The 26,818-nt window shown below is 35.2% G+C and overlaps 4 protein-coding genes across 7 annotated transcripts; 1 reads left to right on the top strand and 3 right to left on the bottom strand.

Moving 5' to 3' along the window:
* On the bottom strand, nucleotides 1,805-5,676 carry LOC18596282 (dnaJ homolog subfamily B member 6). 3 transcript variants are annotated; one of them, XM_018123807.1, is made up of 7 exons: nucleotides 5,406-5,672; nucleotides 5,146-5,251; nucleotides 4,612-4,705; nucleotides 4,346-4,413; nucleotides 4,142-4,198; nucleotides 3,067-3,309; nucleotides 1,805-2,385 (listed from the first exon to the last, which is right to left on the bottom strand). In XM_018123807.1, exons 2-7 carry the CDS (start codon nucleotides 5,248-5,250, stop codon nucleotides 2,233-2,235), a joined length of 720 nt encoding a protein of 239 aa, XP_017979296.1. In that variant the 5' UTR covers nucleotide 5,251; nucleotides 5,406-5,672; the 3' UTR covers nucleotides 1,805-2,232. The 3 variants fall into 3 exon arrangements, with proteins under 3 accessions (XP_017979296.1, XP_007024726.1, XP_007024727.1); XM_007024664.2 differs by having other exon boundaries at nucleotides 1,805-2,389; nucleotides 5,146-5,676; XM_007024665.2 differs by having other exon boundaries at nucleotides 5,146-5,672.
* On the bottom strand, nucleotides 10,329-13,816 carry LOC18596283 (probable complex I intermediate-associated protein 30). Of its 2 annotated transcripts, XM_018122626.1 has the most exons (8): nucleotides 13,554-13,816; nucleotides 13,333-13,446; nucleotides 13,187-13,237; nucleotides 12,856-12,947; nucleotides 11,891-11,971; nucleotides 11,661-11,759; nucleotides 10,835-10,902; nucleotides 10,415-10,719 (listed from the first exon to the last, which is right to left on the bottom strand). In XM_018122626.1, the coding sequence occupies exons 1-8, from the start codon at nucleotides 13,603-13,605 to the stop codon at nucleotides 10,674-10,676; spliced, it is 603 nt and encodes a 200-aa protein (XP_017978115.1). In that variant the 5' UTR covers nucleotides 13,606-13,816; the 3' UTR covers nucleotides 10,415-10,673. The 2 variants fall into 2 exon arrangements, with proteins under 2 accessions (XP_017978114.1, XP_017978115.1); XM_018122625.1 differs by lacking the exon at nucleotides 10,835-10,902 and having other exon boundaries at nucleotides 10,329-10,719; nucleotides 13,554-13,811.
* Nucleotides 14,924-15,229, top strand: LOC18596284 (auxin-responsive protein SAUR40). The gene has a single exon (XM_007024667.2). The coding sequence runs from the start codon at nucleotides 14,924-14,926 to the stop codon at nucleotides 15,227-15,229; it is 306 nt and encodes a 101-aa protein (XP_007024729.1).
* LOC18596286 lies at nucleotides 25,617-26,512 on the bottom strand. The gene is made up of 2 exons (XM_007024669.2): nucleotides 26,375-26,512; nucleotides 25,617-26,344 (listed from the first exon to the last, which is right to left on the bottom strand). The coding sequence occupies exon 2, from the start codon at nucleotides 26,318-26,320 to the stop codon at nucleotides 25,949-25,951; it is 372 nt and encodes a 123-aa protein (XP_007024731.2). The 5' UTR covers nucleotides 26,321-26,344; nucleotides 26,375-26,512; the 3' UTR covers nucleotides 25,617-25,948.

Below are 26,818 nucleotides of genomic sequence, written 5' to 3' on the forward strand. Positions count from 1 at the left end.
AACTTTGGCAAAACCATTGCACAATAACATAGATTAGATGCCACATACATTGCATATGTCTTAATCTTTGCAACAAGGACTATAGCTTTTGTAATTGTATGAAGGTCTCATCTAATGATTGTATGCTTAAAATAGTTTGAATTAATTAAGGTGTTTATACATATATATCTATATGGAAATGTTTGACGAATTATTCTTAAGATGATGAAATTTTGTCGTTTTCTTAAACTTTTTTAAATAATGTAACAGTACAAAAAGTATATTTGATGTAATATACTTCAAAAAATAATGACGTATTTTCTGAAATAATGAATAAATCATAATGATAACTTATTAAATAATTAATTACAGAACACAAATCTAGTTCGAATTAAGTGAAATCAGTGAAATCGATATCAAGGTGGTGGTAGAGGAACATTCAACAATCAACTGACCATATTTGACTTTTATATTACTTTCTATGAAATGATGAAAACAATTTTAGGTTGAAATTTTCGTACCCCCATTTTCAATGAAATGGTAAATCATTACAGTTATAATTTTGCAGCTTATTTACAATTATTTATAATCACCATAGAGATGATTTGAAATTTTATGGTTAATTCACCACATTAATATCACATAAAACAGAATACGGATTCACATGTGCTACAAAGCAGGTAATTGACTTGTTATATCTAAAATAAAAAATGGTTCGATATATTGAGTTTCTGAAAGTCCTCCATAGAAAGCATGTGCATGAAAGATTTTAAAATGAAACATACTTTTATTTGATTCAATTATCATGTTAGTATATATATATATATATATATATATATATATATATATATAAGTTAATTCTCATCGTAATGAGAACATGATCACTTGTAGAGTTATTCGTGAAATTATTTCTTTGTTCAGAAGATAATAGTGCCTTTTGGTAGAGACTGGATTAGGTCAAGATTCAATAAATAAAGGGTTTTAATATACACCGACCTGTCCCCAAATCTGATCCCTAAAACAGAAAGGCTGAATGAAAGCATCATGGGAATAAAATACTTTTAACATAAAGGCTCAACCATTCTTTAGTGTTATCATGTTTGATATTTTAGTCACTTCTTTCAAGTTGTTGCCCCCACAAATGCTTTTTCCCATTAAAATGGAATCAAACAGCCCCTTGAATTGAGAGCAGCAGTAATTTTTTCTCTTCCTTGAAATCGCCAGACAGAAACCATACAAGTTGCCCATATTGTCTGGCAAATGGAAAGTGATGGAAAACGTGGAGAAAAGTATAGCCTTGGGACTCGGCATGCAATTTTGTTGGGCAACTTGCAAGGGTGGGGGCCCATTACTTTGTTTTCATTTCCCTTCACCAACCAAAAAGTGGTGCTGGATACTGAGGGGGACGGTCTCGGCTCACCATCAAAACGAAAGGCAGACGAAGGAGGCTTTTTTGGGTGCCTGCCTTGGATTATCACCGCATTCTTACTTGCTTTCTTGAGGTCCCCAACCCACGTGACGTTGGACCCACCCAACACTGCCACTTCACCATACCTACAGTTTTTTGCCAGCAGAAAAGATTTTGGACACATGCTTGGCTCACCCTTCTACATGCAGCACCCAAGACTGCCCTGTTTCCAGTTTTTGACTTTGCATGGTGTTTCTAGTTTAGAACGACCCTGAGATTTGAGAATGATGAAAAGGCAAAATAGGTTATATAGTCCTACTTTTTCCATCTTACCAACAGTCTTAAAGCTAGATATCTGTGACCTGGTGGATGTAAATGCATACATGCATCATGATTTCATTTGACTTTGGACTATGGAACATGATAATACACCAAGCGATCTATGGGAATTTACAGTCCAAATGTGCTGGCAAGGATTAATGGAAGCCCATCAATTAATGTATACTACGGAGTACTCAAGATGGCAAAAATAAAAAAGAGTATAAAGCCACAGATGAAAATTCATTGACATGGTTACCACAGCTAGAATGGTAACCCATTACAACTGAGGCAAAACTCTAATAGCAGCCCCGTTTCTTCGCGATGCTCAATTAAAAGAGCCAAATTAATCTTCTCGCGATTGCATGGCTTCCGCTAGTGCTGATGTTGTCGCTTTGGCACTGTCCATTACAATCAAAACCTCCCCCTCTGGCACAGGATGCACCTTCAGCTCCCTAGTTTGGTCAAGTCAATACGCTAAGTTGGCCAAGGTTGAATTGGCATTAATCAATTAGTAAACTGGTGTATCATGAAGCAGAAATGCCACAGTCGTTGGAAGTAACATCATGGCCAGATGAAACCTTTTGTTTCCTGCCATTTCTCCGTCTACTACCGCCGGCTGCTCCTCGCATTCCTCCTCTGGCTCCTCTGTGTTGCTTGATATCTTGCCTGTGTTCCACCTGACTTCATAACATCAATCAGAAACAATACATTAATTTGAATTTTACATTTACTTGAAAGGATGGCGGCCGGACCGGAGTATTTCAAATTAATACCCCAGCCAAAATTTATTTTGTATTCGTCCAAATACTTAGTCCTGTTCCAATCTTATACTTTAGACAATACATCTTAGTATTGAAATAAACAATCAACAAAACACAAACACATTCGGTCTCTCTTCATACCTCATATACCTAGTTCACTGTTTGCTGCCTCAATGGTAATGTTTGTAATGTTTTTTCTGACACATGCCTTGACCCAAAAGTTTGACAAAGATTAACCAAAAGACTGGACTAGATGTTAGAGCTTTTAAATACCAATCTACCTTCAAAGGGGAGAACTAAAGCCATACAATGAGTTTCTATATATCATATGATCAGACAACAAATCCAGCTTATGAATAGAATACAAACTTTGGTCGAGCACAGAACAGATTACAGCTGCATTCAGCTTATTTCTCATGCATTAAGAAACTCCACATTTTGTAAACTAAATTCTTTCCAACCTCAAACCGAAGTCTTTAAAATCCAACTTACCTAATCCACTATAACATTTAGAATGCCATGAGCCCATGACACACTATGAATTCACAGATTAAATAAAATATAGTAGGATAATATGCAGGAAAGTATTGCACTTACCCCGAGACAAAAACTGTGAAATTGTGCATCGAAGCTAGAAGAACTCTCCAGCCTAGTCTCCACAGAACTCATTTCAGAGGAATTCCGCTTGTTGGAGCTGGAACTTTCACCATATGACCCAAACGAAGATGAAGCAGAGCAGGAAGGAGTGGACTGACCAGTAGACTCAAATGAATCAATGTCCGCTTGGAACATTTCTTCAAACAATTCCTGTAGTTCCTCGAAGCTTTCCCCTCCATTTTCCTGTAAGTTCAAAATTACATAAACATTGTAAAAACTACTATTTAAAGCAAGTACTAGTTAAAAATTTTTTCTGATCAATTCGTTGGTGTTACAATTGGATGTATTTTGGAATAACCAAAGCTTGATCAAACTTCAAAATGTACTTCCCCATGAAGCCACAACCTTTTAGACTCTAGAATTCTTCTTGGAACATTCCATTCTCTCATGGAGAGAGGGTTACTACTCTCAAAATTGAAACCTGTTAGACCATTAAATGGCACCAAATAGCATAACATAGCATCATCCTCTTAAATATGTAGTGGAATGAATATAATCAAAATGATTATTTGTTGGAACCCACAACAAAAGGAATACCCGGAAGATACAAATATAATTAAACAAATACACTTTCCCAGGGCCCCCCCAAGTCTTTCTTTCATCGTGTCCTTCCCATAGCGTAGGGAGATCATTGGCCAATCCCTATAATGGGCCCAACTGTAAAGGATTTCATGGGATTCCGAACGGATAGACGATCATATCAACCATAAATTACAAAGCGAAAAAAAGAAAAACAAAAGAAAAATCGGGCCTATACAAAAAATAATTTTCTTTTGGACTCCAGACCTCTAACTGGCCCATTTGCAATCTCTTCTGTCAACTAAAACAGAAGTAATGCCACAAATATAAAGGGTAAAAACAGCTAATGCATAGGATTTTCCAAAAGCAACACCTTACCCTATTACTTACTCAATATTTTGTATAGGTTACATAAAAATAAGAACGAAATTGGATCCAAAAACCCATGGAATCTCCTCCTTTTCATCTATCAATGAAAGAAGAAACAGAAGCTTACATTAGATTTTGTCTGGCTCATCATCCCTGCCATTTCGTTCAAAAAATCTCCCATTCCCTGCAAATAACCATTCGAAAAGGAATGTTTTTGTCTTCAAGATGGCTTTGACTCTCCTTAATCTCATTCAAGGAAAGTACAAGAGAAAAGAGAGAAAAAAAACAAAGGAACGATAAAAAAGCAGTAAAGAAGAGGGAAGAAAGGTACATTTTCGTCATCATCACTGTCATAAGCTCCTACGTCGTACAGAAACCTCTTGTTTGAGTCAGACAGAACTGTAAGACAAGTCAGGGCAGAGAAACAAGAAGCGTAAGAAAGTGAGTGAAAAACAGCATCTCGTGAATCCAATAATTCCCACTCAAAATACTTCAAAATGAAATCAACTTTATAAGTTATTGCTATAAAAATGAATATTGCACTTGCATCGAGAAATAATACTAAAATAATAATATTAAATAGTAAGAGACAATTACCAGAATAGGCTTGTTGAATGGCCTGAAATTTCTTCTTGGCTTCTTCCACGAACTTTGAATTTCCCGAAGCTGAGCAACGATCAGGGTGCCATCTCTGTTACAACAAAACAACACTTGCTTTTACTACCAAAATGGTTCAACGCGTTTACATAATTCTCCCCTGGAAAATTTCCAACCCCATCTTCTCTTTCTTCATTAACCAATATCTAGTTCCCGAGGTTTGTTATGAAAAGCTCATTATTTCCATGTCACAATTATGCCCCGGAAATCTACCGGATCCGTTTATAAACTTGGATACGAGTAACTTTTTTTTTTTTTTAGCAGAAACAAGAGTTTTAATTGAATTATGAAATCCAGGTTCAAAGTGCATGAGCATACATTAAGACCACAACAGATACAATTCAAATCAAATATCCTGATATTTCAAAGTCTAGTTTTTTATCTCAATTTTAACAGGACCAAGTTGATTGAAATCTGGGATAAAGAAAAAGACAAAAGAGAGATGGTTCAAAGAAGGATGGCTAAAACTCTAACCAGGGCAAGTTTCTTATAAGCAGTCCTGAGCTCTGTCGGAGTGCATTCTTTATTCAACCCCAAAACTGCATAAAAATCATTGTTTTTCTCTTCTCCATTTGCCATTCTTCGAAACCAAACCAACAAACCCAATCTCAAAATCAACAACAACTCAAAACAGAGTCCTTGTCTTGTCGACAAATTATAACCAACAACAACAGCAACAAAACTTAAAACCAAAAACCAGGAACCAAAAGAACTTGAAACCAAGCCAAACCCACCTATGATATAAACGTCAAAACAGGACTAAATTTTTATAAACATGACTTAGGACTACATCTTTGTGGAACTGCAACTCGGAACCCTTAGCACATCTTTCCGGGAAGTGAAAGTTTTCAAGAAGAGAAGAGAGAGAAAAATAAAAGACACAGAGGAAGAGAGAGAGAGAGAGAGAGGAAGGAAAGGAAAGAGACTCCCTTTCTCCCCCTACAACGCTAAGGACCAAGAACCCTCTAGAAACCGGTCATTTATATAAGTTTTTATGGTTTGTTTGTTGTTGGTATTTGCTTATTCATTTTTTTTCTTCAAAAGAAATAATAGTGCCCAGATTATAATCCAATAAGTAAAGAAATGGTAATACAAGGAATAAATATAAATGTATTTTCTGTGTTGGGGTGATAGATAAGGTTAATGTACGGTGGGGATTGGATGAAAGTGGTAGATATTTTTGCAGATTTGTGTATCCAGAAGGTTCTGTGTTTACTGTGAAAGAGGGAAGGGTCCTTTCTGACGGCAACTTTGGCCATATTAGTTAATTAATGTAAATATTATATTATTAAAGACTTTTGATAGACTAATGTAACAGCAGAAAGAAAAAAGAAAAGTTGGGTCCCACTTTAATGTTGCTGTTTAAAAGCCAAGCTTACAACTTGTGGATAGCCTCCTGGGTCAATTGTTGACTGGAATTTTGGTTTTCTCTTTTTTTTTTTTAATCCTTATCAACAGTTGAAAGTGATATGAAGCTCGTTAGTGCCAAGCATTGAGTAAAGAAGGCATTGAGCACATGCTGAACTAACTAGGCCACCCAGCATTGGGTGGTTCTTTGCTAGGTCAAGTTTTAGAGTTTGGAATACAAAAATATGAAATTGACTAATATTTGGAGGACTCCATTTCAATTGAATTAAAAAGGGTAAAATAAATTTAGATAAAAATTTTAGATTCAAGTCATGATTGTGTGATAACTACGATGAAAGTTGGGCCAACTTTAGCCTAGTTGAAGGGCCCATGCTGATGTTAGATAGTGGGCTTCATCGGGTTTTGTCAAATTCAATAGGCAAGTGGTTAACTTATCCTTAATTTTACCGCTAAATATTCGAATTGAGGTTAAATATTTTGATACTTTTTTAATTAAAAATTAAGTTGAAAATATAATTATTATACATTATGTTAAAAATTTAGTTATTACATGCTATGTTTAAAAATATAATTATTATACGTTATATTGAAGATTTAGTTGTTATACGTCATATTGAAAACTATAATTGTTGTATATTATGTTGAAAATTTAGTTATTACACGTTATATTGAAAAACTGTAATTGTTACATGTCATGATAAAATTTTTGTTATTACACGTCATGTTAAAAAAATTAATTAGTACATGTCATAATGAAAAAATTACTATACGTCACATCATAATTTAAATTATTTTGACTTGACAAAAAATATTTTCTAACAAAACTACCATTTTGTATCCTATATTTTCAAGTTGATGTCGACGTCATACGTATGTCCTATATGCGTCAAACACCTCTCATCTTAATCCTTAACTATAAAAAATTGAAAATATTTAACTCTTAATTAGTATAATTGAAATGTTTGACTCTAAATTAATAACAACTTAAAAATTTTAATCTCAAATTGAATATTTAGACTAATTTTGTCTCACAACTTGATTTATAATGAGGGGCTTCATTCTTTTACGCGCCTTCTTCTTTTGTATATCAGAAAAATATGACTGTTGGTATTGGTTTTGACCTGTCTTTGTCTTTGTCCTCCTTGCTACACTATTTAGTTTTAATAAATAAATTCACTGTATACAGTACCTTCAGACCCAACTTGCTCTTCATTCGGTGTCATTGTCTGAGGAACTGATTATGTCAAGTCAAGGTTGCAAATTTTTAAAGTCAAGGATTGGCAAATCAAAGTTTATTTTTGATTCAGTTGACCTTACTGTGTAAATAGAAAGTGTTCACTTTGACTTTTTAACTCTTGTAAAAGCCACCACTGTTGGTTCTGGAAGTTGCCCCGTATATATATATATATATATATGTAATTTGAAGCAATCTTTTGGGCTCAAGATTCTGATACACTGGAATTCAATTCTTTGAACATGACATACATTTAACAGGAATATCCAAATACAAATAACCAAACGCTAACAAGTGTTAAATAAGGCATTTGATCTTTACAGCTTAGTAACTGATATACCAAAAGCTTTGAGTAGATAAACAAATTAAAGCTGAAATCAGAAATCACACGAGGAATAGTTGGCCAAACCCAAAGAAAGTTGTTGGAGATTAATGCATGAAAGTTTGGACATTGATCAATGAAGGTATGGAATCAATGGCATTTGATGGAGTGGGGGCAATCAAGATCCTTACCATTCAACAACTGGATAAATTTTGGCATTGAGAGAGAGAGAGAGAGAGAAAGAAAGAAAGAAAGTTGTTGATCTGACAAGCAGCAACGCCCAGGAAGAGTGTGGTCCAAACTCCAAAGGAAAGAAAGAAGAAGAAGGTCTTCGAAATGCTCACGTGATTTTGGATTGGAAGGTGCTCGACATCACGTGCCTTTGTATAACATTTTAGAACCAACATGACCTTATGGTTCTCTCCCTTGCAATTTGCGGGAAGGATTTTGTATACCGAGACGGAGAAGATTTCGGAAGCAAAGATTTTGTTTTGTCCTCTAGTATCGTAAGAGATTTGTGGGTGAGAGGCCTACCTTGTAATACTCCTCTTAAAAGAACAATAAAAATCTTTAGCAACCATATGCAGTAGTTGATATGAGAAGATTTTTGGTAACCAAAATGAGATTCATATGCAAAGTTTGTGACCCTAAAGATAGGAAGAGGGGCATGAACTTCCATTATTTTGTATAATGGGTCAATCATGGATAGGACAGTGTCTCAAATCATTGAATTTGGATCACTTTCTTTCAATTTGTTACCATCCTTCAGTGGCCACTCCTTCCTCTCACATTATCCGATTAGCTTGTTTAGCCAGGCAGAATCAACTCATATCAGCACAATTTTTTTCTTTTACCTCTCTAATGCTCCAAAGCATTATGTTTCAAAAAGAAAGGCTCCTCCGAAGCATTGATGAGGCAAGTCATTTTGTTTAAATTTACCGATTAGACAAAAACTCAAGAGTTAACAATAGTCAGAAAAGACAAAAAAGAGACAAGGGCGGTGCCCCCATGAATAGAAAGCAAAGCTGGCGAATTTAACAAGGCAAGTAGGCAACATGCAACGTAACATTTGGGGATGAAGTGCATTCTGGAAACAGTGATAAACGTAGCAGCAGATAGCAGTCAACGTTTGCAGCCTGTTCCAAAAAAGTCAGAGAGATTAAAGCTTGCATTCCATTTGCATGTGTTACATTTGAAAGATAATTTTCCACGTCATTCCCATCATTTTCTAAAATTCTAAAAGCATATGGATTGTAGCGGGCTTTTAATGTGACCCACAATGCCTTTTAAGACATACTCCCATACGTCGGAATTTCATTTTCCTTTGGTTTTTTTTTTTTAATAACTTTGAAGTTGTCAAGGGGGAAAATGGCATCAACCGACAGGACCTGGAAGCCTGGAATCTGGAATGGATTGGAAAGGCAGCTAGGAAAGCAAAGCAAATGGGCGAGGGGCAGTGGCAGGCTTGTTTGTAGGAAATAGGAATATTCATTATTCAACGCAGGAGCCTGGAGGGCTTTCTAGTTGTTAGTTGCGAGGCTCAGGCTCCATCATTTTTTCACGCATTACACAATCTTCAATGAAGGGCACCCAGCCAAAGGCTGCACCTTGTTGGAGTCGGGGAGATTTTGTATCGGATGATCTCAGTTAACTACCCGCACCCGCATTTATTTATTAATTCCATTCTCAGAGGGAACATGTTAACAAATTACAATGTCTTCAATGCTATGCTACAGTAATTGTTCTAGGTTACAACTGTTTCTATGGATTGCATGGCTAAGTTCACTGTTTCTTCACCCGATTGCTTCTTTTGATTGGGATTACTAAAGGAGGAATGAGATGACTACCAAGAGCAGTACTCGAAAGAAGATATTTATTTGTACGGACGGGGGTGTGTGTGTGTGTGGGTGCCTGAAAGTCTGGAATCCAGCTTGGTAAAGGGTCCTACAACAACACAAAACTTTTAGCAGCAAGTTTTGTTAACTTCAAATCGCTGGAAAAGAAAAGACGGGATAAAGACGAAAGGATTGCGACAAAAGCCCACCCATTTGCAAGTTGCAATCCAAAGTGATGAACTAACTGTCAAATACTAGTTGTAAACAAAGTGGCAGCACATAGCAGATAGAGAAAAGCCAAATCCTGTTGCCTGTTGGCCGTTTCCATAAATTACGTATAAACATTGCAACAAAGGCTCTTTTCGACGAATGGGAAAGAAGGGAAGAATGTAGAAACAAGGTCCAATTGCAGCAGCCTGTACGTAATTGAACCTTTTTAACTGTAAACAAAAAGCACTATCTGGATAAAGAAAGATTTCTGATAGATTAACTGAACAAAAAGGAAAGGTCCTTTTCCCGCCCACCACCACATTGAGATTCCAATCACTTTTTTTCTTTTCGCTTTATCCATTTCACCATGAAATTGGGTAGTTAGTAAAGTTAAGCTAGGGTTGGTCAATAATAGACACATGATTTTAGGACCTGGCCCTGTTAAATGTTAAATGTCAAGCAGCAAGGTCTGTTTTTCTGATACTTTTCACATCAAACATAATTTAGGCGGAACGGTAGAGGTCTTAGTCTCAATTGGGGCGCGGTGGTTAAGCCCAGCTCTAATGACAGGCCCTGCCATTCCGTAAGAAAACAATAAATCGATCCATGGCCAACTTGTACAAACCACTAATTTCCCAGCATGGGATTTAAAAGGAAAGAAAAGCAGCGTTTAAAGATAGTAAGATGACTAAAGAAAGAAATTTATAATCTCTGGAGGCACAACGCAGGTGGGAAATACCTTAGTGAAGGAAAAAGCTAGAAAAATAACTGCAATGGTCGGGAATGATACGCTTATATATACCAAAAAACATTTTTAACAGCACATTATAAAACAAACTGTTACAATACCAAATTGAAGACCTCGATTATCCAGTTTGCTAGAGCATCAGTCATTCTGTCCGCAGGGCTTTAATCCAATCAATTTCCACTCTGAAATCACCTGGCCCAGACTTAGCACCTGGAACACCACCTTCAGCATTAACTGATAGAGACATCCCAAGGATACGGGATGGATTCATCTCCAACTTTGCATCTATAACATTTCCTCTCCACGTTGGCAAATAATGAGCAAGAGGAATCTGCAAGATAACACAAACTATATCAACCAAAATCCAAAAATTTCTGTAATCTTAAAATCGAAGAGAGCAACATTTGCTTCAGTTTTGCTGATGTAAATCAATCCTTAGTCCCCACCTAAAATCATATTCCACAAGGGATGCAACCGAGCCTACTGGGACCTCTCCAAACTCATAGTTAGAAACCTAAAATGTGCCATTTGCAAGCTCTTACATATTGCAAGTGGATGTCAGCGGCATAACAGAAAAGTTGTAAATAGTCTTTTGTTTCCTTATCAGTTAGGATATAACAGTAAGCAATAATTTCAGGGCATAGTTTAGATTTCTTTTCCAGTCGTATATCTAACAGCATCCCACTGACAAGTGAAGAAAAGAGCTTCACTTCATTCATCACACTTGAATTATGTTTACCAAAGCACACAAGACATCAACTTAAAATCCATAGTATTCTCCTTTTGTTTCGCCATGCATTATCTATTTATTTCTTTTGTTAGCAAAGCTGAGATATAACACAATAAGCACATATGAAAGTGACTCAGGTTGGTTAAATTAAACAAATCCTTCATAAATTCTCTTTTACTTGGAAAGAAGGTTTATAAGATAGTATAATTTTAGATTCTGCGTAGAAAGTGTGTTAGAGCAAAAAGGCATGGCGCAAACTGATGGCATGACATGCTTACAGGGAGAATTTGCCTAGATCATGGAAGTTAATCATAATTTATCACTGAACAGTTATAAAGAAAGATGGCCTATAGCATGGACCAAATCCTCCATAAGGAATTCTGAATTTCATATTGAAAGGCCATTATCAACTTAAATTCCATGTTCAAGAGTTCAACAATCTTTTGAAATGCACTAATATGCAGGATTTATGGCACCCTATGAGTAGAAACCAGTAACATCAATCTCTACGAATATGAGCTTGAGGAGTATGACAGTTTTACCTTTGCAATATACCAGTTGTCTTTGGGTACAAAAACAAAAGATTGCCATGAATTATCTTCTAGCTGTCCAGGTGAATTCACCCAATTCTCTGTATAAATCTGCATATAAGTTGATACGATTCAATACAACACTTGTCAGTTATATATAATTTAAACGAGTCAGAAAAATAGAAACTACATAAGTAAAAGCCTGATATCTGTTAACTTCAACATGAGGAAAAACAACTCACAGTAGATATGTAACTTCTCCCATCTCCTTTGAGCTTTAGTGCTATTGTATCATATGCATCCAAATCGATGAAGCCGTCAAACTGCAGAAATAAGAAACAAGGGTCACTAAATGTAAAAATATTACTACAAAAGAACCAAGGTTATGATGCTTATACAATATAGTTAAAATATTCTGCTTTATCTAACAAGAGAAGCTACCTCTCTACATGTTAAATCCTACAAAGCAGCCTAAAATTGGAATAATATTCACTCGTTTGAAACCAATAGAACTAAAATCTCAGATATTATGCATATAAGTGCACATTTGAACTCCGCGAAATGTCTAAATGAAGGCAAAACAGAGCCATAAGGTTCCAAAAAAGACATTCTAATTGCTGAGCTAGCAAAGGGGTTGGTCAGCATTAATATTTTTGTGACATTCGATGGAGTAGCCAGAAGAAAATAAGAAACAAAAGCACTAAAGATGTAAAAAGTAAGAAATAAAGAAACTAATCCAGAATGATATAAAACATAAGAGAAAGACGAATTTTTTAACAAATTAAGAATGAGTTTGACGAACAAACATAAGAAGCCTTGTCATCATACAAAAGCCTACAAATAGATTCCTGCAGGATCATTATCCATTCAAAATGTGAATTTGAAAGTGTACTTTTAAAAACAAGCTTTTACAGATCATTCATAAAGCTAAACCGCCTAACAAGATTCATCCATATACTTTCAGTGACTTAGGAAGTTCCTTAAGAGCATAACTTTTCTTTCCTGGAAAAAACCATCTATCCATGAAGTTGCCAAACCAGAGTCTATACTAAAGTCTCATTGGAAAAGCCATAAGCAAAAAACACAAAAAGTTGACATCATCCATATTGATGCATTAAAACAAACTAAACTATTACAATCAAGACATTTGACAATTACTTCAGACAATTAATTTATAGCAGCTAAAAACACTGGAATAATTGTTCACCTTCTTGGACCGCATTCCACAGAAGCCGCTCCTAGTTATGTTCCATTTTGAACCTTCATTTACATCCAGGGAAAGGTTCCCGGAAAACACTCCTAACAGGGAGGTTATCCATGATCAGAAATAACATAGATGATGGACAACATCAAAACATGAAATTGTCATGGTGAAAAGCGCATCATAAATCATGGATGCCAAATTCAATTACCGGCATAAACTCAACTCCTTAGAGCCTTCTCAATGAACCCTAATTGACACCCACATATACATAGTGTAAACGAAGTTTGCTGGTCGTAGAAAAGAAAATCACACCGAAACTTATATTGACTATTACCGTTCGATGTATTTCCTTCATCTTTGATCTCCAATGAAGCCGACGACAACCCTGAAAAAAAAATGATTAGACAAAATATTGCAAAAGTTTCATTTAGAAAAAAGACCCATGTTAAGAAACTGAAAGTTGAGTGAATGCAGACATACCTCCAAACTCAGAATCAGAATAAAGGTGCCATTTCTTGAGCTCCTCTTTTGAACTGAAATTGAATATGTATTTTTCAGTCGGAGGAATCCAATCTTCAACATTCCATGTCAGAGCTACACTCATTTTATTTTAACAAAATTTCAAGTCAAATTAGCGAGGAAAAGAAAAAGTGCATGAATAATAAACAGATTATTCAAATTATTAATCAAAAAGCTTTTACCTTTCTTGGTTGCATTCAGAGAAGCTTGCCACAACCCGCGAAACCTTGACATTTCTTCCCAAATTCTCAAACGAAATTCCAACTATCAACAACTCCAAAGAACTCGAAATTTGAATAATTTGGTAATAATACAGAAATAAATTTTGAATTAAAGTAAGCAAAAATAACAATGGCTAAAGCTGTTGCAGCTACTGTTTGTCACCGTTCACCATCAACAACGAGCAGGAAGAAAATAAGCATCTTCTACTTTCCCTTTTTTTTTTTCTTTTTCTTTTGGGACCGATTACATCGGCCTTTCGTTTTTGGGCTTTCATTCATGGTTTAATGGGTGTGGGTGGGTTAGGAGTTAAAGGCCCAATTACAAATAAGATTTTTCTCTAGGTTTAGTGCAAAAAGGAATTTTTTGTTTTTTTAAGAAATAAGATGAATAAAACCATTACTTATCATAAAAATCAATTTATTAATTTTTAGATTTTTGTGATAAAAAATAAAAAATTAAAAATATAAAGCTTAAATATACGTTTTTAACTTAGTCACCAAGATAGTAAATTAAATAATAAAGTATTAAAGTAATAATTTTAATGGCCACATTCACACACTAAATAAGTAAATATTGATGGCCGGTCATTGCACCATACGGATGTGATTTACGCATCATGGTTCGAAACTTTCTACATTGTTGCTTCTTATTTAATCAAAATGCGCCGTTTAGGGAACACTTGGAATTAAGTTGTCATTAGGGAGACAACAAATCAAAGTTAAACAATACATTAATTAACAGTTAGTCTAAATTACGTTCACGGGTGGTACAATAATGTGCAATTAAGTACAACACTTGTACCGTAGGCTCTTCACACAAATTTAGAATATACTTAAAATGAGGATTAATAGTTTGTAGACAAGAACAACGAATTAAATAGCAACCCAACGTTTTTTACCTTTTAGACAAAAGTTCGGCTAATATTTTAGGACCCTTTGAGAGTTATAGATGCACATCGTCAAAGGTAGGATGGAAACCTTTCATCAGAACAACAACTTAATCCCAAGATTATCGACAAATTATTGTACAAGTTCACAATAATTACAATTACTCTATTCTAGATTAATGGGGTGGTTGATTAATTTAATTTGACTAGGTACAATCAGCCTTGTGGTCACGGCATGTTGCCCGTACCTAAGACAATTTAGCTCAATAAATTTATGAAATCGCTTTCCCTAAGATGACAAAAAAAATCTCAATTTAACGCTAATGGAAGATGGCAAAGGGTTAGGAGGACAAGAAAGTACGGCATCTTATACTATATATCTTGGTGGACCGAAAAGATTACCGAAGATTGACCAATAATTTTTTTTTTTTGAGGTTTTCGATAATGGGAGCAAGAGCTAGTAAGCTGAACAGATTGATCGGAGGTCGAAGGAGTATGCGGTTTGGGGTTCCTCCGTCGACCCCGAAAGGCTATGTTCCGGTATGTGTAGGGGTCAACGACGATACGAGGCGGTTCATCGTGCACACGACCACCTTACGTGATGCAGATTTCCTGGAGTTGCTATGTAAATCAGCTGAAGAATATGGGTTTTGTAATCAAGGCATTTTGAGGATTCCTTATGCAGCAAAGGATTTTGAGGAGTGGATTATGATGAGAAGGGCTAAACAAAAGATTGTTCGTGTTAGTTGAGGATGTAGATGTGGTCGATATGGGAAAATTGCTTGGATTTTGATTGATGCTAATCATCTGGGTGTACACTTCCCAAGAATAAGATGGGGGCAGCAGTGTCCTTTCGCTGGATTATGATTGCTGTTGTGTAAAGAAAAGATCTCTTTTTCTTATTTTAAGCTTAATTTTAGATTGATGATCATTGCAACATTTATAAGAACGAACTGCATATTGTTATGCGTCATCGTCACAGCTTTCAGTTTTCATGATTTAAGTAAAACAACTTGACAACTTTTACCTTTTAACATTTTTTCTATCAAAAAGTTGTTCTTCCTTATTATGAGAAAACCAAACTCTTCTTAAACCCAGACTTTCAGAACAATGTTCACTTGTATATATCAGAAAGAAAAATTCATGCCATTTGATTTCTTAAATAATGATTTTACATCTCTCTACACGGGTAAATTCCCAATGCTCATACTCAAAATTCAACAGTTAAACCTTTCCAAGAAAATGATTACAAGCACAGTTAATACTAAACACAATGCCAGCTCTACATGCTTTCTATATATGCCTGGAAATTTAAGGAAATCTAGCTTTTGTTTTGCTTTATAGAAACAGAGTCCTTAATGATTGTTCTTGTAACAAATTTTTGAGTGGCTTATTACAATACAGAGTTGCCCTTCTCCATTCAAAACACATTGTGATTGAGAAATAACAATATCCTATTAGTTTGGTTTTTTTGTTTGATAAATCCTAGATAAGAAATCTTTGAATTTTCCTTGTTTAGTAAAGATGAAGAATTTCATTTACAATCTACAAAGGATTACGAGGATCAAACATTAGTCTTTGGCCGGCTTCATTTATCAGAACGAGCTGGAAAGCAATAATTTTCGATCAGATGTATGCTAGTTGCATAAGATTCTTACCAGATATAATAAATCAATCTAGATTTCAAGAGGTGGGTATGATTCGCTTCAACATTTAGCTTTATTATTAGTTCTGTTTTATTAGATTCAGATAAGATCTCCACATGTTGTGTGGTCTTATTCTAAAATCCAACTTCCTTTTGGCTTAGTCGTTGTAATCCTCTCTGTGAATCTGTCTCAAAGGGAAAATGATCATCATTGCAGTGCAGTGTATGTCGGTGTATTTTTAAAATTAAAAGTTATGTCACATGATGAAAAACTATCTCAAAAGTTATGTCACGTAAAGTGACATAATGTATCTATTAGATAATAGGCAGGTTTTCATGTGAATGATTATGTCTTTTAAAAAATGACATCCAAAAGTTATGAAACATATTGAAAAGACACCATGGCTTAAAAGATTAATGTGAAAAGTTATTGTTTCAAATTATAACTTAAAAGTTATAATTTATGGAATGAATAGTTATCTTTTCATAAGATAACTATTGAAATAATACCTTTATCCAAAAATTGTGTTTGGCAAAAATGTAGAGATGCTTTTTAGACAAAAAGTATCTTTATTAAAAGGTTGTGTCCTTGAAGAAGAGATACTTGGAAGTTTATATAAAGGGCTTGTTGCCAGCCATTTTGACACACCAAAATTCGGAGACAAATAAGAGCAGAAAAGTGAAGAGCAAGAAAAGTGTTGTGTTTTATAAACATAAACACTTAAATTCCCACAAACTACAAAAGCTTCCAAATTTCTTATAATCTACTTACTGCAGAAAGTAAACTCTAAGGCCAAACAACTTTGTAAACCGTCAGATGTATCTAGCGGACTACTCTCATTAAGTGCAAGACGAAGTTGGATGTTGGCTTCATTGTTCCTCTTTGCATACCAAGTGGTGAGGGCGACATAAGTTTTAAAGATAATACCTATTTAAAGGCTCACATTGAAGTCAATTTTGCCTATTCTTGAATATCGTATAAACCCCCTTTAGAACCAACAGTTTTAAGACTTATTTTTGTGGTATTTAAAATGGCTTCACTCAAAACGATGGCAACCAACTTTGTCAAGTTATATCGCTTTGAAGGAGGAAACTTTATTCGATGGCAGAAAAAGATGCGCTTCCTCCTCACAACTCTTAAAGTCGCATATGTTTTGGATACACCATAACCAAGTGAAGAAGGTGATGAAGAATCCGTGGAAAGAAATCGTCAGAGGCAAAAATGGGATAATGATGACTACATATGCATGGAACATATTCTTAATGGAATGTCGGATGCATTGTTCGATGCGTACTAGAATAAAGCTAGTGCAAAATAACTTTGGGACAAGTTGAAAGCAAGATACATGGCTTTAGATGCAAGCATCAAAAAAATTCCTGGTTAGTTGTTTTAATAATTACAAAATGGTTGATAATTGTTTTATTATGGAGCAATTGCATGAGCTTGAACGCATTCCAAATAGCCTTTAAGCAATATGGTCTTAAAATGGATGAAACTATTGTGGTATCTTCAATAACTGATAAGCTTCCCCTTTCATGGAGAGACACTAAGAAAACTCTAAAACATAAAAAGGAAGATATGTCTCTCGAGGACCTTGGTAATCATCTTTGAATAGAAGAAGATTGTTGAAAGCAAGAAGAAGTCAAGCAAGATGGAAAAGAAGAAGATTCTAATGAAAAGAATCTTGAGACTTCAAAAGTCCATGTGATGGAACATAAACCATCAAACAAGCTGGTCTCACGCAATAAAAGAAAGCATTTCGTGGGTATAAATGACAAAAGTCATAAGTTCAAAAGGAACAAAAGGGGGCCATGTTTTCATTGTAACAAACTTGGTCACTTTAAGGCGGAATGTAGACTTTTGAGAAACAAGACACAAGGTGTGAACAACCACAAGTTTGTGGCTATGATTTTTGAGGTCAATCTTCTCCAAGATAATGAAGCATGGTGGATTGACACTGGTGCAACTAATCATGTATGCAAAGACAAAAGTTTCTTCAAGACTTTGGAAGAAGTTAATGATGGAAACGTGCTATACATGAGAAATTCCTCCACTACACAAGTGAAAGGAAAAGACACCGTGGAACTTATGTTTACTTTTGGAAAGATACTTGTACTAAACAATGTCTACTATGTTCCGGAAGTTAGAAAAAATCTTGTGTCAGGTGGCTTGTTGAATAAGTATGGTTTCAAATTAATATTTGAAGCAAATAAGTTCATCTTTACAAAAGGTGGACAATATGTGAGAATTGGATATTATTGTGAAAACATGTTCAAGCTCAATACTAATAAGAAAATTGCTAGTTCTACTTATATTGATGCCTCATTTAATGTTCATGATAGTAAAGTAATTCTGACTAATCTATGGCATAATGGATTAGGTCATGTTCATTATAAAAGAATGCATGATATAGCTAAATTAGAATTAACACCCAATATTGATGAAAATAATGATATGTACAAGACATGCATGGTCACTAAAATCACAAGAAGTTCATTTCTTAAGGTAGAAGAAGCTCTAAATTACTTGCATTAATACATTCTGATGTTTGTGACATGTATAGTACTCCATCTATTGGTGGACAGAAATACTTCGTAACGTTTATTGATGATTTCTCTAAATATTGCTATATTTACTTATTGCATACTAAAGATGAAGAAATAGAAAAATTTAGAATTTATAAAAGAGAAGTTGAATTGTGTTGTGAATTGCTTATTAAATGTTTACGAAGTGATAGAGAAGGTGAATATTATGATTCCAAGTATTTTGAGTCCATTGGTATTATTCATGAGACTACTGCTCCATACACACTAGAACAAAATGATGTAGCGGAACGTAAGAATCGAGTTTTTACGGAAATGGTCAATGTTTTGCTTTCTAATTCAGGTTTAGGACAAAGTTTTTGGGGTGAAGCCTTATTAACGGCTTGCCATATACTAAATAGAATCCCAAGCAAAAGGAACAAAACTACTCTTTATGAACTATGAAAAAGAAGAAAGCCAAGTTTTAATTATTTAAGAGTTTGGGGATGTCGAGCGATAATAAAAGTTCTAGGGCCAAAGAAAAGGAAATTTGGTGAAAAAGGAATTGAATGTATATTTATGGGATATGCTGAACATAGTAAAGCATATCATTTCAGGGTGATAGAGCCCAATGATTCATATTCCATTAATACGGTAATAAAATCAAGGTTATCTTTGATGAAACAAGATTCAATTCAATTTCAATACCCAAGTAACTAGTAACCGAAAGTGATAAACTTTCAAAAAATGACGAGAAAACTATTGAGCTTCGGAGGAGTAAAAGAATTAAAAAAAAAAGACATATGGATCTGATTTCCTCATGTACTTAGTAGAAGGTACAAGAGAGGAAACATGTGAATACTTACCTTACTGCTTTAATGTAGAAGGTGAAGGTGATCCTCAAACTTATGAGGAGGTAATGAAGTCTCGAGATGCTTTATTTTAGAGAGAAGCAATACAAGATGAGATGGACTCAATAATGGGAAGCAAAACATGAAAATTGGTAAACCTTCCACCAAGTTCCAAGCCAATAGGTTGTAAGTGGATTTTCAAAAAGAAAATGAAAGCTAATGGAACCGTAGAAAAGTTTAAAGTAAGGTTAGTGGCAAAGGACTTTAAACAAAAGGAAGGTGTTGATTATTTTGACACATATGCACCGATAGCAAGAATAGCTACAATTATAGTGCTTATAGCACTTGCATCTATATATAAGATGGTAATTCACCAAATGGATGTTAAAACAACATTCCTAAACGGTGAGTTAGATGAAGATGTGTATATGTAACAACTTGAAGGGTTTGTCTTTCCTAGTCAAGAAAAGAAAGTATGTAAGCTTGTAAAGTCTTTGTATGGTTTAAAACAAACACCTAAACAATGGCATCAAATGTTTGATGAGGTTGTGCTAGCTAATGGCTATAAGATCAATCAATCTGACAAATGTGTCTATAGTAAGTTTCATAATGGTAGAGATGTCATCATTTGTTTATATGTAAATGACATGTTAATCTTTGGAACCGATTTGGAACAAGTGGAAAACACAAAAAGGTTCTTGTCAAAGAATTTTGACATTAAAGATATGGTTATGACGGATGTTATTCTTAGTATAAGAATAATGAGAAACAATAATGGCCTAACATTGTCTCAATCTCATTACATCGAAAAGATTGTAATGAAGTATGGCAAGTCAGATTGTATGCCAATGACTACGCCTTATGATTCTAATATAAGGCTAATACCCAACAAAGACAATCCAATAGCACAAAATGAATATGCAAAGGTGATTGGATGCTTAATGTATGCAATGGTCTGTACAAGGCCGAATATTGCTTTTGCGGTTGGGATACTAGGTCAATTTATAAGTAATCCAAGTAAACAACATTGGTATGTTGTTCATAAAGTTCTAAGGTACTTAAAGAGTATAAAGAATTATGACATTTGTTATTCAGTTTTAAAAGGGTATATAGATGCTAGTTGGAACTCAAATAGAACAGATTATAGATCCACAACTGGTTGGATTTTTATAATTGATGGGGGTGCTGTTGCTTGGGGTTCTAAGAAATAATCTTTTCAAGCGAACTCTACCATGGGGGCTGAATTTATAGCCTTAGCATTTGCCACCCAAGAAGCAGAATGGTTGAGAGATTTACTCTATGAAATTTCGTTATGACCTAAACCAATGGCACCAATCTTGATACATTGTGACAATGAAGCAACTGTATCAAAGGCATATAATCAAGCTTACAATGGAAAGAGTCGATATATGAACTTTGACATAGCATTGTAAGACAAAGAATTAGTGATGGTATAATCACTATAAGTTATGTGAGGTCTGGTGAAAATTTAGTGGATTCATTTGCCAAAGGTCTTAAAAAGAACTTGGTAGTAAAGACCTCAAGAGGGATAGTCTCAAGCCTATCAACTAAATCTCCAATGGTGGGAGCTCACCTCGACACTTACGGTCGACTTGCAAGTCTTGGGTACTGACCATTCTACCACATGGTGATTGCAAGCACTAATTTATATTTTTCATCCCAAGGTGTATAGTGCTTGGTTCCCGTAACATGTAAAGCAAGGTTGAACGAAAGTTCTTAATAGACCCATAACATGTATATGTTGAAGTACTATAATTACGAGGTACTTTCGATGAGGGCTACCTATGTGAGTGGAAGTGTGGCCGCTTTTAGGAGCTAAAGACTTGACTTCGACAGCACTCATGGATGGATGCAAAACATAAGGCCATAAAACGTGTTGGCAAAACTAGATACAAAGTGAGTAAGGAAGCTTGTGTGTGTTTAGTGGCCCGACTAGTCAATGAAGAATCAATGGTTCAATGCTTAGTCAACTACTCAATTCAGACTAGAACCAACCACACTTATTAAGTGATTGTTCAAATATGCGAGATACCTTCATTTATGTACAAGGTTCCCAAAGTTGTTGGTATTTAGAAATTTTGAAAATGGTGGGGGATTGTTGGTGTATTTTCAAAATGAAAGATTATGTCACATAATGAAAAGCTATCATTAGCTCAAAAGTTATGTCATGTAAAGTGACATAATGTGTCTATTAGATAATAGGTAGGTTTTCATGTGAATGATTATGTCTCTTGAAAAATGACATCGATTATGTCTCTTGGAAAATGATATTCAAAAGTTATGAGACATATTGAAAAGACACTATGGCTCAAAAGATTAGTGTGAAATGTTATTGTTTCAAGTTATAACTCAAATGTTATAATTTATGGAATGAATAGTTATCCTTTCATAAGATGACTATTGAAACAATACATTTATCAAAAAGTTGTGTTTGGAAAAAATGTAGAGATGCTTTTTAGACAAAAGGTATCTTTATGAAAAGGTTGTGTCATTAAAGAAGAGATACTTGGAAGCCTATATAAAGGGCTTGCTGCCAGTCGTTTTGACACACCAAAATTCAGAGATAAATAAGAGCAGAAAAGTGAAGAGCAAGAAAAGTGTTTTATTTTATAAATATAAACACTTAAATTCCCACCAACTACAAAAGCTTCCAAATTCCTTATAATTTACTTGCTGCAGAAAGTAGACTTTAAGGCCAAACAACTTTACAAATCCTCAAGTGTATTTAGCGGTCTACTCTCATTAAGTGCGAGACGAAGTTGGACGTTGGCTTCATTGTATCCCTAAGACTGTTGGCATTATTCCCTTTTGTATACCAAATGGTAGAGACGAAATAAGTTTTAAAAATAACGTCTATTTAAAAGCTCACCTTGAAGTTAATTTTGCCTATTCTTGAATGCTGTATAAACTCCTTTCAGAACCAACAGTGCATGCAATTGACATCATATTTGGTGGATCACATTTGGAGATATGAAGGACAAATCTCATAAGGACTACATCTAACATTGCAGCTGGTGGCAGACCCATTTGCTGTCAATTCAAAGAGTGACAATAAACTTGTGTGCATTCATGTTAACATTCTTTGCATTTACTAAAAAGCATGTTCGATTCCAAAGTCATCACAACTTGCGTTGATTGCTGCCAGTTGGGAAGCAAGCATTGATCCATAGTTGAGTACAATTTGCCCAAATGGCACGACACCAAACCGCCAAACATACCCAAATTCCGCTATTCCTAAATAATTGATTGCATCTTCTCTCTGCAGATAAATCATTCTCGTTTATATTAGGTTACCATATAGCACGTACTATATAATCATGAATTGATCCTCCAAGATTTTCTCAAACCCTTTTATTTTGCTTTTTTGTTTAATATTTAATGTAATTTGGTGTGAGAACATTTCTATTAGAGGCTTCTTTTTGGAAAATAAGCAATCAGCACATGGTGTAACTTAGTCAAACTAAACTCCAACTTGCTAGACCCATCAATTCTAGGCTTCTAATTTTTCTTTTTCTTTTTTTTTTTTGGAATTATGCAATGTATAGCTGGAGTCAAACTAAAATTCCAACTATAGAAGGACCTAATTACTTTTGATGTGGTTGATCCTGGCTAAGCATGTGGAGACGCTTTTTTTGGACCAAAAATCTCGTCATCAATTGGCTAATTTTGGTACGATTAGCCAGTTCAGCAGTAAAACAATGTTGAATTTTGTATGCCAACGTTTTTATAATGTCAAGTCTAATGGAAAAAGATGATATCATGGCTGATTATTTTTCCTAGGAGAAGCAAAAAGTTTGCGGCGAAAGCCGGCAAAATGGGTCCAGGAAGCCCATGGTAAGCAAGCGCACACCGATATAATTCGGGTGGCGCTCCCAATTGTAACTGCGCTGGCTTCAGCTGTTTTGGAGCGCTCTTCTCTCTACTAAAATGGAGACAAGGGGACATGAATGATTGAACCAGACTCAAAAATGTCACACTCAATGCCCCATGACCTTGGCCACATACTCTCCCAGAAGGAAGAAGAAAAAACACGAAAGAGTCTCATACCCATCATTCTACAACTGTTTCTCCAGTAATAATTTGGACGTGCAATCTTCTTGTTCCGCAAGTTGGTAGACACAGTGTCGAGTGCTAAACAGTGTTCGGTTATTTCCTAAAAATAGGTAGAAATTGCTAAGAAACAAGAAGCTTTGAGATCATGCATGCAAGTCGCAGTTCCAATCATTTAATATCTCCATTTGTAGAGTTGATGACATGTATGTGATGAGCATAATATTGTAAGTTTGTAGCTTCAAACAGTTGGAATTCACTTTAGGATATATATATATAAAAATTAATGTCTTTTCCTTGGTCTTGTTTCTCCCTCATGAGTCATAATGTTCAAAATAAAAGGCCGTAACACTCCATTTCAGACTAAAATATGACATATATATATATAGGTTTGTGATGATTCCCTTTACAAAATCGAAGAGATAAATTTATGCGGGCTATTATTGGTTTCAAACTGTATTGATCACTGTATTTTATCCTTTTTGTTTCAATGCGGTGTCTTTCTTTGATTTCATTAATGTTTTCATTCATAATAAAAACAAGTGATTAATTTAAGGATTCAACTCCAAAACTTGGGTTCATTATGTTGTCTTGTTGTGCTTTCTTCCAAGGAATTTTGCCATTCACGCAAAATTAGCTAGCTTGATGATACCTATAATTAAACAATCCCTTAAATTGCCATAAATAAATTAATTGGCATAATTAACAAACAAAAAGTAAAGTGTCAACGCGTGGATGTTACAAAAGCATCCCCAACTACTCAATCATTTGCAGCTTATAATTAATTAAACCATGAATTTCTTAATAATTAACTTAATGTGAAAAACTAATATGTCAAAATGTTTTATAGTTAAAGGTCATCTGTGCCTCTAATACTGTGTCCACTTTCGACAGGTTACCCCAATTTTTTTAATCTCTAGACTCTCATAATTTTATGCCTCTTAATTTGTTACTAATTATACTGTGATTCGAGTCCACTATGCCATAGCGTTTGGTGCTGAACCTAACTCCAGAGACTTATTAAGTATTTGCAAGAATTATGCCAACCAACCGAATTTTTGTCTTTTGGTGTAAGGTAAATTAAGATGATATATACCAACACTGACACTCTCCCTCAAATTGAAACGATTGTCAGACCAATTTGCCTAAAAAATTAGATTGAAAATAAGGAAAGTAACTGGAATTGTTTCGCCAGCTCCCTAGTCACCGAGCTGGGCATGATCCGAATTTGAAATAACATTGGCTTTGTGATCAAATCTCTTTCACTGCGGATTCCTTGACGTATAAAGGAGCCTGAGATAACTTATTCAAGTGCATCATCAATCATAGTACAGTAAGAGAAGGCCTTTGGATAAGATGATGCATATATGGAGAGAGCTTTGTCGACATACACAGAAAGATTCTATGAGCAGATCTTGAATGAGATCTAGTTTTCTGGGGTGATGACAAAGAATAGGGGACCAAACTGAAGAAAACGCCTTGTCATATGGGCAAGACTTTCCTCATCATCAACATCTACCAAGTTCTGTTTTTTCTTTTAATTAAACTCTGAATTGACTCATGTGGTTTAATGGGGACAGTTGTGGCGAAAGAGATTGTAGAGGGTTTGTAAAGCATCATGCTTAGGTGAGCTTGATGGTAGCTCCTGGCAACCCCACTTGCTCAAACTTGCTGAAATTTCCAGGAGAGAGGATCCCTGTTCTTCATTAAAATGGGCCTTCAATCCTTTTCAGTACAATCGACTATCAATAGCAAAGGGCCATAAGCAAAACTAGCTTCTGTATAATTTCTTCTCTTTTCTTTTTCTCATTTTTCTAGGAAAAGTCTTAGGTGGATTGTTTACCCTTTTTCTCTTAAAAAGAATCAACAAAGTGAACTAGAGGAGGCTTCTGATTTGATCTTTGTCCAGTATTGCTTGCCACTTGCCACCTTATTCTATGCTGGCATAAATGGTTGAGAATTAGGTCTCATTCCACTTGCCTAGCTATATCTGAACATAAAAATAAACTACATAATAATAATGAAAATTAAAAAGGAAGAAGAAGAAGAAGATTGAATAGCAGCGAAATTTCCATTTCTCAACCATTTTGGTTATAAACATATGATAGTAAGATATAATTCTTACCAAGCATTAAAGAAAGAAAGAAAGCAATATAGAAAAAGAACAGAAAGAAAAGGAAAAATCCTAATTGATGAAGTTCTTGAGCAACATCATCCCGCAGTAAAATCAAATGGGTTAATCCTCACCGTCCCAGAAGGACACACAAACACTAAAATTAACTGCCTAGTACTTAATTTGCATTATTATTTTCCTCCCTTTTTCATGCCTCTAAAATCTTTTTACAACTTTGGCAAAGCTTTTAGCTTTTCTTCCCTTTGTTAGCAGGTGTAGAAGTCAACCAGCTCTTCCATGGACCCCAACTGAGCCCCATCGTTCTCAAGCATCCAAAGCAAGTGCTCAAACAAAACAACCTCGCAAGAAACCACAACTTCTCCACCACCATCATCGTTACCATCACCGCCGGAGGACCGATCAATGAGCTCTTGTAGCAGAGGATGGCAGATGATCTCAGACCCTACCAGATACCTCCGCCGCGACTTTCCAACATAAACTGCATGAAGATCTCTCGGAATTGCCTTGTCTTCGGGTTCTGCAGCCGCTATGGCACTGCTGCTGCGAGTGAGCTTCGTAAAAGATGGCCATCTTTTAATCGCAGACTTGAGCTTTGTCAGCTTCCCAACTTTTACCATCGCTCTGATTGCGCTATATATATATATATATATATATATATATATATATATATGACTTCCTAGTTTTGTTCTTGGGTTTTGGAAATGGAAGAAGAGGAGACTGTGAAAGAAGAAAAAAAGGTTTTTCTGAACTGCAGAGAAATATGGAAGGAAGGTTCATATATAAAGAATGGAGGGGAACTAGTTAGAGAGAGAAGGTGAGGAAAACATTGCAAATACGTGCATGGCCCACTGTTTGATATATACCAGCTAAGAATGAGATATTTGGGGTGCAAAAACCAGTTGCCCCTTGTTTCGCACTTGGTGGGGACATTTTTGGTTGCAGAAACTATCTTTGTTTTTTTGTTTTAAATATTTTTGGGTTTGTATATTTACATGAATACCCTCTCTCTCTCTCTTTTTGGTTCTATTCCCATTTTCATGTGATTTCTATTGTATGGTATGTGATTAACCACATGATTTGGACTGTGAAGTTTTTCCCAATTCTGTTGTTGGGGT

The sequence above is a fragment of the Theobroma cacao genome, chromosome 6 (assembly GCF_000208745.1).
Source record: "Theobroma cacao cultivar B97-61/B2 chromosome 6, Criollo_cocoa_genome_V2, whole genome shotgun sequence".
Classification (NCBI taxonomy): Eukaryota; Viridiplantae; Streptophyta; class Magnoliopsida; order Malvales; family Malvaceae; genus Theobroma; species Theobroma cacao.